The 15,396-nt window shown below is 42.2% G+C and overlaps 1 protein-coding gene across 1 annotated transcript in view; it reads right to left on the reverse strand.

Annotated features, from left to right (window-relative positions):
* Positions 1 to 815: 815 nt before the first annotated feature.
* LOC124376357 (dynamin-2-like) overlaps positions 816 to 15,396 on the reverse strand; it is a 41,578-nt gene continuing 26,997 nt past the window's right edge. The window contains exons 13-19 of the mRNA XM_046835407.1: positions 14,496 to 14,606; positions 5,653 to 5,762; positions 5,429 to 5,540; positions 4,579 to 4,743; positions 2,272 to 2,495; positions 1,938 to 2,174; positions 816 to 1,186 (exon numbers count right to left, since the gene is read on the reverse strand). Coding sequence (XP_046691363.1) covers positions 1,117 to 1,186; positions 1,938 to 2,174; positions 2,272 to 2,495; positions 4,579 to 4,743; positions 5,429 to 5,540; positions 5,653 to 5,762; positions 14,496 to 14,606 — 1,029 coding nt within the window. The 3' untranslated portion in view covers positions 816 to 1,116. The remainder of the gene's footprint in view (positions 1,187 to 1,937; positions 2,175 to 2,271; positions 2,496 to 4,578; positions 4,744 to 5,428; positions 5,541 to 5,652; positions 5,763 to 14,495; positions 14,607 to 15,396) is intronic.

The raw sequence follows: 15,396 nt of genomic DNA on the forward strand, positions 1-15,396 counted from the left end.
GTCGAATCCATGAGACTTTATCTGGATTATTATTATTATATTAACCAAAGGATTCATTACTTTTTTTTTTTAAAGGAAGCATTTTACAGCCCAGGTATAAATGTGCTCCTTTTGCAACCTTGTTCATTGTTTAAAAACAAACAAACAAACCTGAGAGAGCCTCATTACATTACATTGATCCAGATGTGCCAGCTGTTTCATATTCGTTCTTCGCAACCTATATAACTTAACAAGGACAGCTGAGGTTATTTATTGTAAAAATCTGGAAGGTGATATCAAAATCACACACTAGCACCTACAACCCCAGAAAAGAAAACAAAAAAACCTCCATCCTCATCTTTCGTACGTCTTCTTCAACTCCCCTCCTTCCCCTGACTGGTGTAAAATAACCGCTAGGCATTCAAGAGATGTGATTTTTTAAATCCTATACTTGTGACTAAATTATGTTAACCAGTCAGGGCGGGGAAAACCGGAGACGCAAAGCCAGCCGAGACAAAACTCCTCCCACTTCACCGCACAATCACGTTATTGAATTTTTTTTTTTACCCGACGGCATTCGTGCTTGACCGGGAAACGGACGGAAAAGCAACAATCTTCAATTCTTTTTACATTAGTCGACATGGATGAAAACAAAAAAAACCTTTCATATTTTATGTGCTAGAAATTTGAAGGGAAAAATGACTGGAAAAACAGAAAAATAATTATAATAATAATTTATTTAAAAAAAAAAGAAATTCAAGGATGCACGGTTGAAACAGCGCCCCCCGGAGAGCAACTGAGCAAATAAAAAAAGGAGCGAATGAATTTTGTTTAGAATAGTGGTTAGATTGATGGTGCTAACAGTACAGCCTGTATTTGGAATTTCAATCTTGTGCCTACAGGAGAAAATTAGCAGCGTTTTCTATCCAAATATCAGAGAACAGTCTGAATCAACTAAACAGCTGGATGGTTTATTGGTCAGTGTGGAGATACAGATACAAATCCAGTGTTCTAACCCGGCAGCCTCCTTTCCCGTTCTAACCTAGTGGTTTAAGTGCCCATATTCACAGATGTGTGTGTGTGTGTGTGTGTGTGTGTGTGCGTGTGTTTGTGTGTGTGTATAAATGTAGTGGAGGTCTAGTCTAGAAGGGAGGGCTCAGCAGGGCGGATTATAGTGGGCCGGGTGGGAGCACCAGGAAGTCTTTGGCTGCAGAGAGAGAGAAGATAGAGAAAGGATGAGCAGAGAGCATTCCACCAAGAGAAAAAGAAAGTAAAGAAAGCGAGAGATCAAAGAGAAAAGGAAAGTACACAAAGAAAAGTCAGACTCTGTTCCGGTGTGAAGGCAACAGATTACTTCCTTAGTGTATGAAAAAAGCGATGCGGAGGCACTTTAGTGTTTCTGCTCCTTCACATTTCTAAAACAAACAGGGCGGCTTTCCATAAATTAATAAATTCCATAAATTAGCTGCTTCATTGACGTGAGCCTTTTTAGACGTTTCAGTGTGGATGAGTGTTTTTTTTTTTGGCAATAACGGCATTTTTTAATTTATCCGGATTAATGTAGAAGTTTTTTCCAGATTAATCGAAACCTGGAAATCACTCGAGTTTGAGTTTCCGGATCGAGTACCGACACTGTCCCCGTGTCACCATGGGATAAAAACGCAATGTTCTCACATCAGAAATGAAAAAATATTGCATTTCAAAATACAGAAACTCAATCTCAGGTTGTCAAGGTTACCTTACAATGCTGCGTGTTTCAATCCACTCATGATGCCTTCTGACTGAAGCTCAAGTTATAGCAGAGCGAGTGAAAAAGTAGGAAAAAAGCCCAAAAAATAAAAGGCAAGAATAAAAAGAGAGGCTGGAAGGTGAGCCATGATGTCAGAATCAATCCGGAGAGATTCCTGCTGTCATAAAAAACATAAGGAAATCCCCCCACCCCCCACACAGGTATTTACCTGGGCACCCAGGGAGGGATTCGTGCTGGGTGAGAAGGCACCTGAGGTGGTGCACTGAATGGGTCCTGGCTGCTGTTCCCAAAAGCATTCATGGGCTGTCCCGGTCTGGATGGGATGAGCAGAGCACCAAAAGCAGGGGAGGGGTTTAGAGGGGGTGGCCCCGGAGTGGGACCTCTCACCGCCGGAGGTCTGTTAGGGGGCGGGGCTGTGATGGCCGGCCTTCGCTGTGGGGTGGGGCTGTGAATGACGGACAGAGGTGTGTGTCAGATCGATAGGCTTAGAGAAAAAAAAAAATCTGTAAAAGCAGATGTTAAATAAACACGAGGACACCGACCTGGCTTCCTGGAACCAGATGTCCTTAACAGGCGGAGGAACAGGCACGGAGATGGTGGTGGTGCTGATGTCACCAATGATGGTGAGCGCCTCCTTGAGGGCATGGTACATGCGCAGCATCTCGTCCCTTCTCTGAGCCTGATCGGCCGACTCTTCCATCAGACTGTTCTGGTCTCCTGAAAAGTACAGGTAGGCCAGCAGCTCCGAGTGGATGAAGTCTTTTGCCTAAGGAGCAACCAGGAGGAACTTGTTAAGGATCGGAAAACTTGGACCATAACAGCAGCCTAGAGACACCCTAGCAACCATGTGGAATGTAGCAATGCCACAGTGTCAAGTCAAGTTTATTTTTATAGCGCTTTTCACAACATTGTCTCAAAGCAGCTTTACAGAAATCAACAGTGAAGGTGAATAGTGTGTGTATCTCTGATGAGCAGCCTGTGGCAAGGAAAAACTCCCTTAGATGTTATGAGGAAGAAACCTTAAAAGGAACCAGACTCAAAAGGGGAACCCATCCTCATTTGGGTGACATCAACAGTTTGATCATAAATCTTTCAACAATAAAGAACACTGGAGAGTGAGAACTAACATGAATGCTGAAGTATAAGATTATAAGTAAATGTCCTTTCTACAGTCTTTGGTATAAAACTAGGAGCTACTGAGCTCAACATTTGTGATCATCACAGATCCAGCATCAGCTTCTCCTTGCCAAAGCCTTTAAACACTCCAGGAGGTCCAATGTCAAACTCCACACATGCAGTGGGATCCAATTGGCACTGGTACGTCTCTAGATGGTTCAAGATGTTTGCGAATTTGGCATCTACTACTTTAAAGTCCATAATCTTCATGAGGTGGGACGTGACTAGAGCTGGCCAAACCTCAGAAAGCCTCGGGATGGGGAGAGAAAGAGAATCCCTCTGGAATGTCACAGCAACACCACTGCAACCATCTTGTATACTACAACATGATATTGGCAACAATCTGGCAACCCGCTGGGATACCATATCATGACCTATAGCAAGAATCTGCTAACTAGCCTGAATACCATATCATGACACGCTTGTTCCTCTGTCAAAATTATTAAATTGAATAATAAATATTTGTTTTGTTCCAATAATAATAAAGAAGAATTTAAAAAAATTTGACTGCAAGCTTGTTTAGTCTCCGCCTCGCACTATGAGCGGAGTGTCACTGTTTTTTTCTTAACAATTAAAAAGGTGATGTTTGCTGTTTGGGTTGATTTTATCAATTGTACAGTGTCCTTAAGTGTTATGATTAATGCTGGTAAATTATGGCGTGCCACAATGTTCAGTTCTAGGACCCCTGCTTTTTACAATATACATGCTTCCCTTAGGAAATATTATTTAAAAGGCATGGAATTGGCTTCCATTGTTATGCTGATGATACCCAGCTATATATCTCATCTAAACCAGGTGATATAGCTCAATTAGCTCTGATAACTGAGTGTGTAAAAGAAATAAAGAGATTGGATGACCCATAACTTTCTACTATTAAATTCTGATAAGACACGGATTTTGCTCATCGGCCCAAAAACCAGTACACAGAAGCTCCAGCCTCTCAACCTGCATTTAGACGGATGTTCTGTAACCACTAGCTCAACGGTAAAAGACCTGGGAGTTAAGCTGCTTTGAGACAATATCTGTTGTGAAAAGTGCTATAGAAATAAACTTGACTTGACTTATGAAAGGCGCCTTTATATAAAATGTATTAATATTATAATTTCTCTCATTACGATTAAGTCCGCATATCGAAGGAGTAAATAAATGAAGGATGGAAGGAATGAAAATGTAAAACACACACAGACACTTACATACACATCTGTATTACCCAAAGTCTCACAAATGTAACAATTACATTTTCAAATCAATTAATTAATTATTAATGTGCCAATTTAATCGATAAATCAATGTGATCAGTTTAAAAAAGTGTATTGCATTAATTTGATGTATTCTATTTACATTTAAAATTTTTTAATAAAATATTATTTAACCAAGCAGCCATTTTATTTTAAATTGTTTTAAAAATGTTAATAATTAAAAAAACAAAGCAATTTTATGTTTTGTATTCCCCCCATTAGACCCCTAATAATAACCCAACACACACATGTTTAAACGGCAGAAGAACCGGGCGAGGGTTCAGTGTTCACAGAGAGGGCAGAGATTGAGAAATGAGAAAACTCTCATGTTTCCATGCGGCCGTCATTCTGAAAGCCCACGCACTCAAACCGAAACCGAAGCGTGGCACAATCCGTCTTTTCACCGCCAACGCACACACACACACACACACTCACACTGTTGATCATGATGTCCATGATGGCCTTGGGCATCAGGTCTCTGATGGTCTTATTGACGATACTGATGTAGGAGTCCACCAGGTTACGTATCGTCTTCACCTGCCCCTCCAGCTGAGGGTCCATGGAGAAGGTGTCTACTGGAGCTCCTTCATCTCCCTCGACCTACACACACACACACACACACACACACACACACACACGCTTATAAGCAAATACACTAATGAGAATTGCCATTCACTGAGCACAAAAGTAATGGCACCCTATACCATTTAAACTAGCTGATGAGCTGCAATGGCTGAGCTGCGCTGTTGGACGTTTCATCGTGCAAACGTCCAAATACGATGGAGATGCTTTCTGATGAGCCCATCGTAACTTGAAAATATGGTAAGTGGAGACAAAGCCAAGCCTAGCCTGGAGGTCTTTAAGAATGGAGATCAGTATGGGGTAGTTTACTGTCATTTAGTGATAATTTAACACGTTACACAACAGAATTTAGCTATTTTCATTTTGGTCATATCGCCAATTTGCTTTTTATCTGTAAATATTTTTGGATTGTATTCGTATGTAAAAAAACAACCCTGATGAACCCCTTCGAAAACATTCAACCTACGACATCATACTAAACAACTTTGTGGTTGGAGTGGAAGATCTCCTAGTGTTGAGCTCCAACCACAACACCTCTGAGATGAACCTTTAAAGCTGACTGCACCCCAGGCCTCCTCACCAGTACCTGACTTTTAACACTATTGTAGCTGAATTTCACCCCCCCACCAAATCTAGTAAAACATCAAAAATAAACAAATGGTCAAACTTCTCAAGCAGCCACACCAGTTCCTGTGTGAAGTACCTGATCTTTCTCAGGGTACACGCCTGCTCGGAGGAACGAGGCCTTCCAGCTGTCCAACTCCTCCTGGGAATCACATGCCAGCTCCACCTGCCGCAGGTCTTTATAAACGTTCCTGGGAACACACGGAACGTTAACACACACACACACACACACACACACACACACACACACACACACACACACACAGGTAGGGTCAAACACAGGCATGAAGGGCTAACTCAGACCTTTGCTCCGTGTTGAAGATAGCGAATGCGTGTTTGGAGGACATGAAGCCTTTCGCCACGTCTCGGATCTTCAGGTTGTCCAGAGGGAGCATGTATTTCTTCTCTTTTTCCTGTCACACACAAACACACAGATACAAAAAAAGTAAAGAAAGAGGGAAAGAGAAAGTCAGAGAGGTTATGACACAAAAAAAACCTTTGTGTGGTCACAGTGGCGTTTGTGCTCAACATCTCATTGCAGAATAGAGTCAAAGTGCAGCAGAGCAAACACACACACACACACGTTTGTCCATCTTGAATTATTCTCCAGAGAACATCGGAAGCGCTCAACAGCTCTTTAAGATGCTCTAAATACATATGAAAGCTCCATATTCATGATTTTCTGAATATTGACCGAAGTTGACGTGTTGAAAGCAGGAAAAATGGGTGACGAGCACCACTTATAATGACTAAAGCATCTACAAAAGACAATATGGAGCAAAAGTTCTCCAAAAAAAAAAAAGGACAACCGGTGGACCAGCCAGCCATGGAGCTAGAAGTTCTGATCCCTCTCAGCACAAATTTACTGAAACATCTAATGCTGGTTTTAGAAGAATGGAGTCACCACACGACACGTCGCTTGGTGTATAGGGAGCTTTGTAGCTGCAGAGTGGCTCGAGAACTCGAGTGCTAAAACTCGTCCAAATCCTGTACATGTGAGTGCAACCGAGCATTTTGAAAAGGGGCAAGTTCGCCTAAAATACTTTTCACTAAGAAAATAATAGAAACGGAAGCAGGATTCTGTGAAACGACCAGTCCGACTTTTTATTGTGCTTCAAGACAGGTGCAGGTGCAATAATAACTTTCTTGCTTACGGCAAGTCCCGAAGGAACAAAAGAAAACTATAACACACCTATAAAATGAACACAGCCCCCTCGAGCTTTCACACACAATTACACCCAAAAAGTCTTTTACATGCGTCCCCCCCTTCAAAGTAAACGTCCACGTTTACACACCCAAAAACAAAAACACACACACACACACACACATATATATATATATATACATACATACACACACACACACACACACATATATATATATATATATACATACTTAACACACCACAGAACATGTATTTGTAATGCAGAATGAAAAGCAATACTAAAACATCCAGTTTCCATTCTACTATTTACACACCTCATTTAACATCCTTACCTCCTCATGAACACAACATCAAATGACATTTAATACAGAACAAAGTCATCCAAATAACCAGGAGGTTTCTGCACTCTACCAGCCCTACTTAAACTTGGAATAAAGCAATCAGCATCTGCATGCTGATTCTTTGGAGAAACTCCCATGTCCCCACCAGATAACAATGACTTAGAGGGAGTAGAACCCCGGGAAGAATCCGTACCGTCAAAAGAGAGATTCGTTGAAAAAGGAGAAACAGGCAGTGTATAAGGGCGCAATCTGTTATAATGCACCACTTTCCCTCTGTCATCAACGTCCATGGGATTTATAATCCGAGAGATCAGTCGTTGTTTGGCGCAAGAGTCCATTACCTCCACAACTTTGAAAGGTCCCTTCCAATGCGGTGCCAGCTTCATACGACTCTCAACAGGATTATTGAGCCACACCATAGCATCCACTGCATAGGGCTGACGACGAACACTTTCATCATGGTAGAGTTTTTGGCGTTCCTGTGCTTCCTCACTGTGAGACAACAACGGAGACACGAAATCAGCATGTGACGAAGATGATTGTAAATCAAATGCATGGACAGGTACCAAAACGTCGACAGGGACCCTTGCTTCCCGTCCATGGAAATATGGTGAGAATTTAGTGCTTTAGTGGGGTGAGGTGTTGTAGGCAAATGCTACATGTTTCACAAAACTGTCCCATTCCCCACCATATGTCTACAGCATTTTCGCTAATTGATCGGACAAATTCCTGTTAAAATGTTCAGCCATGACAACTGACTCCGGATGATAGGAAGTAGTCTGTGTCTTTCGAATCCCAAGCATTTGACAAAGTCTATGAACAATATCTGCCTCAAACTGACGGCCTTGGTCAGAATGTAAAGTCTCTGGAATACCATGAGTCAACACATAGTCCTCGAATAGACAGTGAGCTATGGTCTGTGCAGATTGATTAGGAAGAGCATACAAACTAACAAACTTAGTGAAATAGTCCTTCACAACAAGCACATAACGATTGCCTTTTGAAGTCAAAGGAAGCTCCAAAATGTCAGTAGCTACTCTCTCAAATGGGCGGGTGGTATTCATGCCGCTCATCGGAGCACGTTGTTTTGGAACGGGACCACGACGAGTCTGACAAGCCCTGCACTGCTCACACCACTCTCTGATGTCCTTAAACATTGAAGGCCAGTAACAAGTCAGTCTCGCTTTCTCCCATACACATTCAGCAAGAGAAATGGGCTGCGGCCAGACCACCATGTAACTGCAAAAGTATGTCGGGTACAAGGGTAGAGGGAACAACAAACTGAATGACTGGGTCACTTGTAAGTAAAGAGACAACAGAACGACAATAATCCATCAATTATTGAAAGGCGATTGAACTCGGTCCAGAAATTTCTCAGGCATTTAGAGACCCCTTTCAAGTGTCTTCTAGGCTGTCGTTGCCCCAGCTGTACCCAGTGCAGGACAGTAGCAATGTCGGAGTCAGAATGCTGCAATTCCTTCAGGTAGGAAGCATCATATGACAAATCAAGTACACAGAGCCTACTTTGTGAAACAATGTTCGAATCCGGTACCGACACCTGATCTGCAGACACAGAAGTCATAGGAGGGTTGGTCGATGGAGGCTCGGAGCCCACCATGTTAACTTCCTGCATGCTTTCGACACCTTGACTCATCAGGATGTCTAGACAGAGCATCCGCATTCTTGTGGTGATGCCCACTTTTGTGATGCCTATCTCCCCCTCCTACAAGTCGGATCATCATCAATGGCCATCCGTCGAAGGGCCAAGAGAGGACGGTGGTTGGTGATAATAATAAATGATGAAAGTCCGATGTAGTGTTTGAATTCTCTTACTGCCCACACAATTGCCCATAACTCACAATCAAAAGTAGACCAGCGCCTCTGTGTAGGGTTCAATGCCTGGCCGGCATATGCTACCACATGTTCAAGCCCATTTTTCTCTTGTGCTAGCACTGCACCGACAGCATATTTTGAAGCATCAGTGTAGACTCGGAAAAGTATATTAATATCAGGCAGTGTCACAACTGGGGCAGAGGTTAACATCTTTCAGATAACTGAATGACAGTTCACAATCTTTTGTCCAGTCAAAAGTGCCATTTTTGCCCACAAGGTGGTTAAGCGGAGCTGCATGTTTTGAAAAATCTTTTACAAATCGTCTGTAGTAGGAGCAAAGTCCAACAAAAGCTCGGACTTCAGAAGGAGACTTGGGTGTTGGCCAGTTTCTCACCTTTTCCGTATTACATGGATCTGGCTGAACTGGGACACAACATGGCCCAGAAAGACCACGTGGTCTCTAGACAAGTGGCATTTTTTTTTACATTTAATTTAAAACCTGCTGACCCAATTCTGGTAAACACTTCCTTTAAATTAGACAGATGCTCCTCGAATGTTTTGCTGTAAATTAAATCATCAAGATAAGCCATGCAGATGTGCCATGGAAGACCTCTCAGAACAAGTTCCATCAAGCGTTGGAATGTCGCTGGAGAGTTAGAGACCCATCGGAATAGCCCGCCATTGGAAGAGTCCACGGCCAGTTGTAAAGGCAGTTTTCTTTCTGTCCTCTTCAGCAACTTCAACTTGCCAAAAGCCATTGGAAAAGTCTAATGTGCTGAACCAAGTTGAACCCGCCAATGCGTCCAGCGTGTCATCCACATGGGGCAGAGGATAAGGGTTAGGGTTAGGGTTAGGGTTAGTCTTTAACTGTGACACTGTTCAAGCGTCTGTAATCCACACAAAACCTCCATGCACCACATTTCTTTTTCACATGCACCACAGGTAAGGCCCAGGGACTACAGCTCTCCTCAATAACACCATCTGCCAGCAGAGCAGTGACTGGTCTATCAATTTCAGCTCTTTTCTCAGGTGAGGCACGGTATGCACGTTGTTTAATGGGAGCTTGGTCTCCTGTTCTAATGCGATGTTTCACAAGATTACACTTCCTAACACTTCCTTCGGATGCGCTGAAGATCATATTGTGTCCTAACAACAATGCAGAAAGTGCAGCTCTTTGCGAGGCAGTGACAGGTGAGTCATCCAAGGACACTGAAGGTGGCACCTGTGACGTGGCTGCTGCAACTGAGTTCAATGAGCATTGATGAAGAGGCATAAGCTCAGATTCATTTACTCTGTAAAACTCACCCAGGTGCAGTCCAGTTGCAATGAAATGTCCTGTCCTGTTTCATGGTCATAGTTTTGCCTATAGAAACATTACAACACAGCGGAATAAAGTCATTGTTGGTAAAGAGTTGCACAGAAATGTCCCGAAGCCTTAACATTGCACAGCTGGTGTCCAGTACAGCATTGTTCCTCAAGAGAAAGTCCCAGCCCAACAAACAGACTGTGTGGTTTCCCGTAGCACATGAAATCAATGCTGCCATGATTTAGTCCCAAGTTGAAAGTTAACTGTAATGGTGCCCAATGTGTCAAGAATCTGACCATTTACAGCACGGGCTGCTACATATTCCTTTTTCAATGGCCATTTGCGAAGTTCTGGAAGAGACATGCGAAAGTCCGCACTCATAAGTGATACACTCGAACCAGAGTCCACTAACATTGAAACTGCCATGCCTTCAATCACCCCTCTCACATATGAAATCAGTGGCACTGTATCAGTGGTATCAATGCAAATGTCTTCAGATCTGGAAAGGTTGTCATTTATAGAGTTAGTCTGTAGGCCCGTGGGCAGATCAGCTGGTGTTTGGGCCCCAACATCAGCGACAATTAGTTTCCCGTCTGTCTCTGCCGGTCTTCCATACTGGGAGATATGAAACGCACTCCACGCTTCTTAGAATCATGCATGTGCCCACCGAAACTCTGGAGGACTTGGACTAGGACTGCGACTCACTGGGTATCAAAAAGGAGACTTGTCCCTTCGTACATGATATTGTGTATCTGGTTCCTCGCTGTGGTGCAGCACTCGTTTATCAGGTAAACGACCTCTTTGCGAGTCATAAGACCCTCGTGACTGGCACCCACGGCCGCCACAGTTGCACCTGCATGTTCGACTTGACTGTGAGTAAGCTTCACTGCACTCTTCCATGCTGCCAAAGGCCAGTCTACTTTGCAACTTTCGATTTTCCTCCCCACATATTTCAACTCCATCCTCATCTGCCTCATGTCCTCAGATAACCTCTCCACTGCTCTATACAGCCCATCATTATCAGCAAGAGGTTGAACAGCAGCAATTAAACCAGGATTAACAATGGAAGACCTATTAATAGGAAAGCAATTATTTTTCAAAGCGTCCCTGGCATTCTCACACTGACCTGCTATTATTAATGCCTCCTCCAAATCAGATGCTCCCTGTTCATGGCACTTTGCTCTCAGCACCGGGTCAATTCCAGCAAGAAAACGATAACATTTCTTCTCACTCTGTGCAGCATCTCCATAATCAGGAAAAGCCTCATCCACCAGCCTACTAACCTCCGCAGCATAAATCTCCAAGCTTTCCCACGCAGCGCGTGGGTGTGCAGATAAACTAGCTTTAAACCGATCCATGAACTGTTTCTGTCCAAACGACTCTTTTAGTCTGCCCTTCACTGCTTTGTAATTAGCCTGGATGGTAGTGGGAAGAGTGTCCCAGAGTAGAAAGGCTGCATGGCTCAAGCGCGTCTGTAAAATTCTCGCCAGTTCGTAATCATAAGAGGACGCACGGTCTCCCTCCGTGAGCACTTTTACGGCAACCTCAAACTGGAGTGCCCAGCATGTGAAACTCTGCTTATCATCGCCTGAGAACAGCGGGGGCAATTCAATACTGACATGCCCGTAACTTCCCACGCGGTGTCGTCTCGAGTAGTAGTCATCATCCTCTTTAAACATCATCTTGACCAAGAGGCACAAACGCACGCAAGCTAACTAGCCACTAACTTTGTAACTGAGCTAAGTTTATTAAACAGCCAAAGAAACACTCACGCTATACTAAAGTCAAGAAGCAAAACAAACCGCTGCCACCAATGTATCTGACCATTTACAGCACTGGCTGCTACATATTCCTTTTCAATGGCCATTTGCGAAGTTCTGGAAGAGACATGCGAAAGTCCGCACTCATAAGTGATACACTCGAACCAGAGTCCACTAACATTGAAACTGCCATGCCTTCAATCACCCCTCTCACATATGAAATCAGTGGCACTGCATCAGTGGTATTAATGCAAATGTCTTCAGATCTGGAAAGGTTGCCATTCATAGAGTTAGAGTCTGTAGGCCTGTGGGCAGATCAGCTGGTGTCTGGGCCCCAACATCAGCAACAATTCGTTTCCTGGCTGGCTCTGTTGGTCTTCCATACTAGAAGATATGAAACGCACACCACACTTCTTAGAATCATGCATGTGCCCACCGAAACTCTGGAGGACTTGGACTAGGACTGCGACTCACTGGGTATCAAAAAGGAGACTTGTCCCTTCGTACATGATATTGTGTATCTGGTTCCTCGCTGTGGTGCAGCACTCGTTTATCAGGTAAACGACCTCTTTGCGAGTCATAAGACCCTCGTGACTGGCACCCACGGCCGCCACAGTTGCACCTGCATGTTTGACTTGACTGTGAGTAAGCTTCACTGCACTCTTTCATGTTGCCAAGGCCAGTCTACTTTGCAACTTTCGATTTTCCTCCCCCACATATTTCAACTCCATCCTCATCTGCCTCATGTCCTCAGATAACCTCTCCACTGCTCTATACAGCCCATCATTATCAGCAAGAGGTTGAACAGCAGCAATTAAACCAGGATTAACAATGGAAGACCTATTAATAGGAAAGCAATTATTTTTCAAAGCGTCCCTGGCATTCTCACACTGACCTGCTATTATTAATGCCTCCTCCAAATCAGATGCTCCCTGTTCATGGCACTTTGCTCTCAGCACCGGGTCAATTCCAGCAAGAAAACGATAACATTTCTTCTCACTCTGTGCAGCATCTCCATAATCAGGAAAAGCCTCATCCACCAGCCTACTAACCTCCGCAGCATAAATCTCCAAGCTTTCCCACGCAGCGCGTGGGTGTGCAGATAAACTAGCTTTAAACCGATCCATGAACTGTTTCTGTCCAAACGACTCTTTAGTCTGCCCTTCACTGCTTTGTAATCAGCCTGGATGGTAGTGGGAAGAGTGTCCCAGAGTAGAAAGGCTGCATGGCTCAAGCGCGTCTGTAAAATTCTCGCCAGTTCGTAATCATAAGAGGACGCACGGTCTCCCTCCGTGAGCACTTTTACGGCAACCTCAAACTGGAGTGCCCAGCATGTGAAACTCTGCTTATCATCGCCTGAGAACAGCGGGGGCAATTCAATACTGACATGCCCGTAACTTCCCACGCGGTGTCGTCTCGAGTAGTAGTCATCATCCTCTTTAAACATCATCTTGACCAAGAGGCACAAACGCACGCAAGCTAACTAGCCACTAACTTTGTAACTGAGCTAAGTTTATTAAACAGCCAAAGAAACACTCACGCTATACTAAAGTCAAGAAGCAAAACAAACCGCTGCCACCAATGTAACTGAGCGTTTTGAAAAGGGGCAAGTTCGCCTAAAATACTTTTCACTACGAAAGTAATAGAAACGGAAGCAGGATTCTGTTAAACGACCAGTCAGATTTTTTATTCTGCTTCAAGACAAGAACAGCATCACTGTGCGTAGGTGTGATAACTCTCTTGCGTACGGCAAGTCCCGAGGGAAAAAAAAGAAAACTATAACACACCTATAAAACGAACACAGCCGCCTCTTGAACTATCACACACAATTACACCCAAAAAGTCTTTTACATGAGCATCAGAACTGGACCATTAGGACCATTGGGAGGCTTGGTCTGATTAATCACATCATGGTGACAGCAACGAGATAGACAGTGCGTTTCTCTGGGTGGTTCTGGGCATCATGTTCTGGCCTTCAAGCAGAAAGTACATGCAGTCCTGCAGTCACCCCCCACCTCAAGGTAACACTAAAGTTAAGTGGTTGTGATCTTTGTTTAGGAACGGTTTGAGAAAAATGACGGAGTTGCTTCTGAGCTCCACAGATCTCAATCTGATAGAGGCTCTGTAGGATGGGATTCATTGAGACTCCAGCTCAGGAGGCTCATGATTTTTAAGGATAAGAGAGCTGAGAGCATTGGGGGAGAGGGAGATGGAGATAGAGGGAGAATGTTGGAGGAAACGAGTGTGAGAGCGAGTGTTCAGTAGAAATGTTAGTGAGAAAGAGAGCGAGAGGGAAAGAGAGATATAGAGTGAGAGAACGAGGGGGAGAAATCAGGGGTTCAGGAGTTCATTTCCAGGCCAGAAATAAAAGCTTACAATAAAAAAAATGAATGAATAAATGGAAACAAGCAGAATCTAATGCATCACAGAATTTTGTATTTTCAGAAATGATGTGTGACGAATTACAGGTCTAGAAACATGTCAACAGCTTTAAACGTGAAATGTAATGCAAAATAAAAGTCAAAATGAAATCATTTTTATGATGTTTCTGATTTATGTCTGCAAAATATTTTTTTGGTTAAAAAAAAAAAAGAAAAGAAAAAAGAAATTGTAGTAAAAAAAAAAAAAGGGGGGCATTGAAAGAAAGAAGGAAAAACTAATAAATATATAAAATAAATAAATGTAATTAAATAAAAAAATAATGTTTAATTATTTGTTATGGAAACATTTTAAAGCCTCACCTCTTCATTCTTGTACCAGGACAGAGACTCAGCTGTCAGGACGAACCAGTACTCCTTGGATCCTCCCTTCATGAAGCTGATGTTGATGGTGAGCCAGCCTTTGCGGATCACCTGAGCAGGGGGATGGGAGGGGAAACACATCACAGGGCAGAGAGGAGATTTATTATTTGTCTTTAGCAAAAAAAAGAAACACTCACACACACACACACACACACCCCCAGGCTGTGAAAACTCACAGACTCACTGTAAACACCTGTTTACTCACCTGTAGAGGAACATGAGTTTGTTTGATAAACAACAATCAGATCTGCGTCATTTGCCAAATTATAATATAAAATACCTTTTATTATTATTATTATTATTATTATTATTATTATTATTATTATTATTATTATTATATAACTGTTTAAAAAAGTGGATAAAAATTCTTTTGTGGAACTTTCTGATAAAGACAGTATATTATTATTCATTAACTTCAAAACCACTAATAAAAAAAAGCAGATTTAATTACATTTTTTAATATTTATAAAAAAAATAATAAACTGACTAATTATTATGAAACATTATCATATATTTTTTATTTATTATAATTAATTATATAAAATTATTAAACAAAATATTTACATCATTATTATTTTATAATTGTTTATAAAAGTGGATTTATTTATAGTTTTCTGTGGAACTTTAAACAGTATTTTATTAACCAGTATATTATTATTATTATTAGTTCAGGTTTAATTATTGCATTTTTTTTTATTTTTAATAAAAACAATTCAAATTTACTTTATTTATATAAAAACAGATTTATCTTTATTTATTCATTTAAATTTTAAATATTAAAAAAAGAATGGCCGTCAGAAATTTGGGGAAACCAGCAAAGCAATAAATATACTGATAAATG

Source organism: Silurus meridionalis, chromosome 22, assembly GCF_014805685.1.
Source record: "Silurus meridionalis isolate SWU-2019-XX chromosome 22, ASM1480568v1, whole genome shotgun sequence".
NCBI classification, from domain to species: Eukaryota; Metazoa; Chordata; class Actinopteri; order Siluriformes; family Siluridae; genus Silurus; species Silurus meridionalis.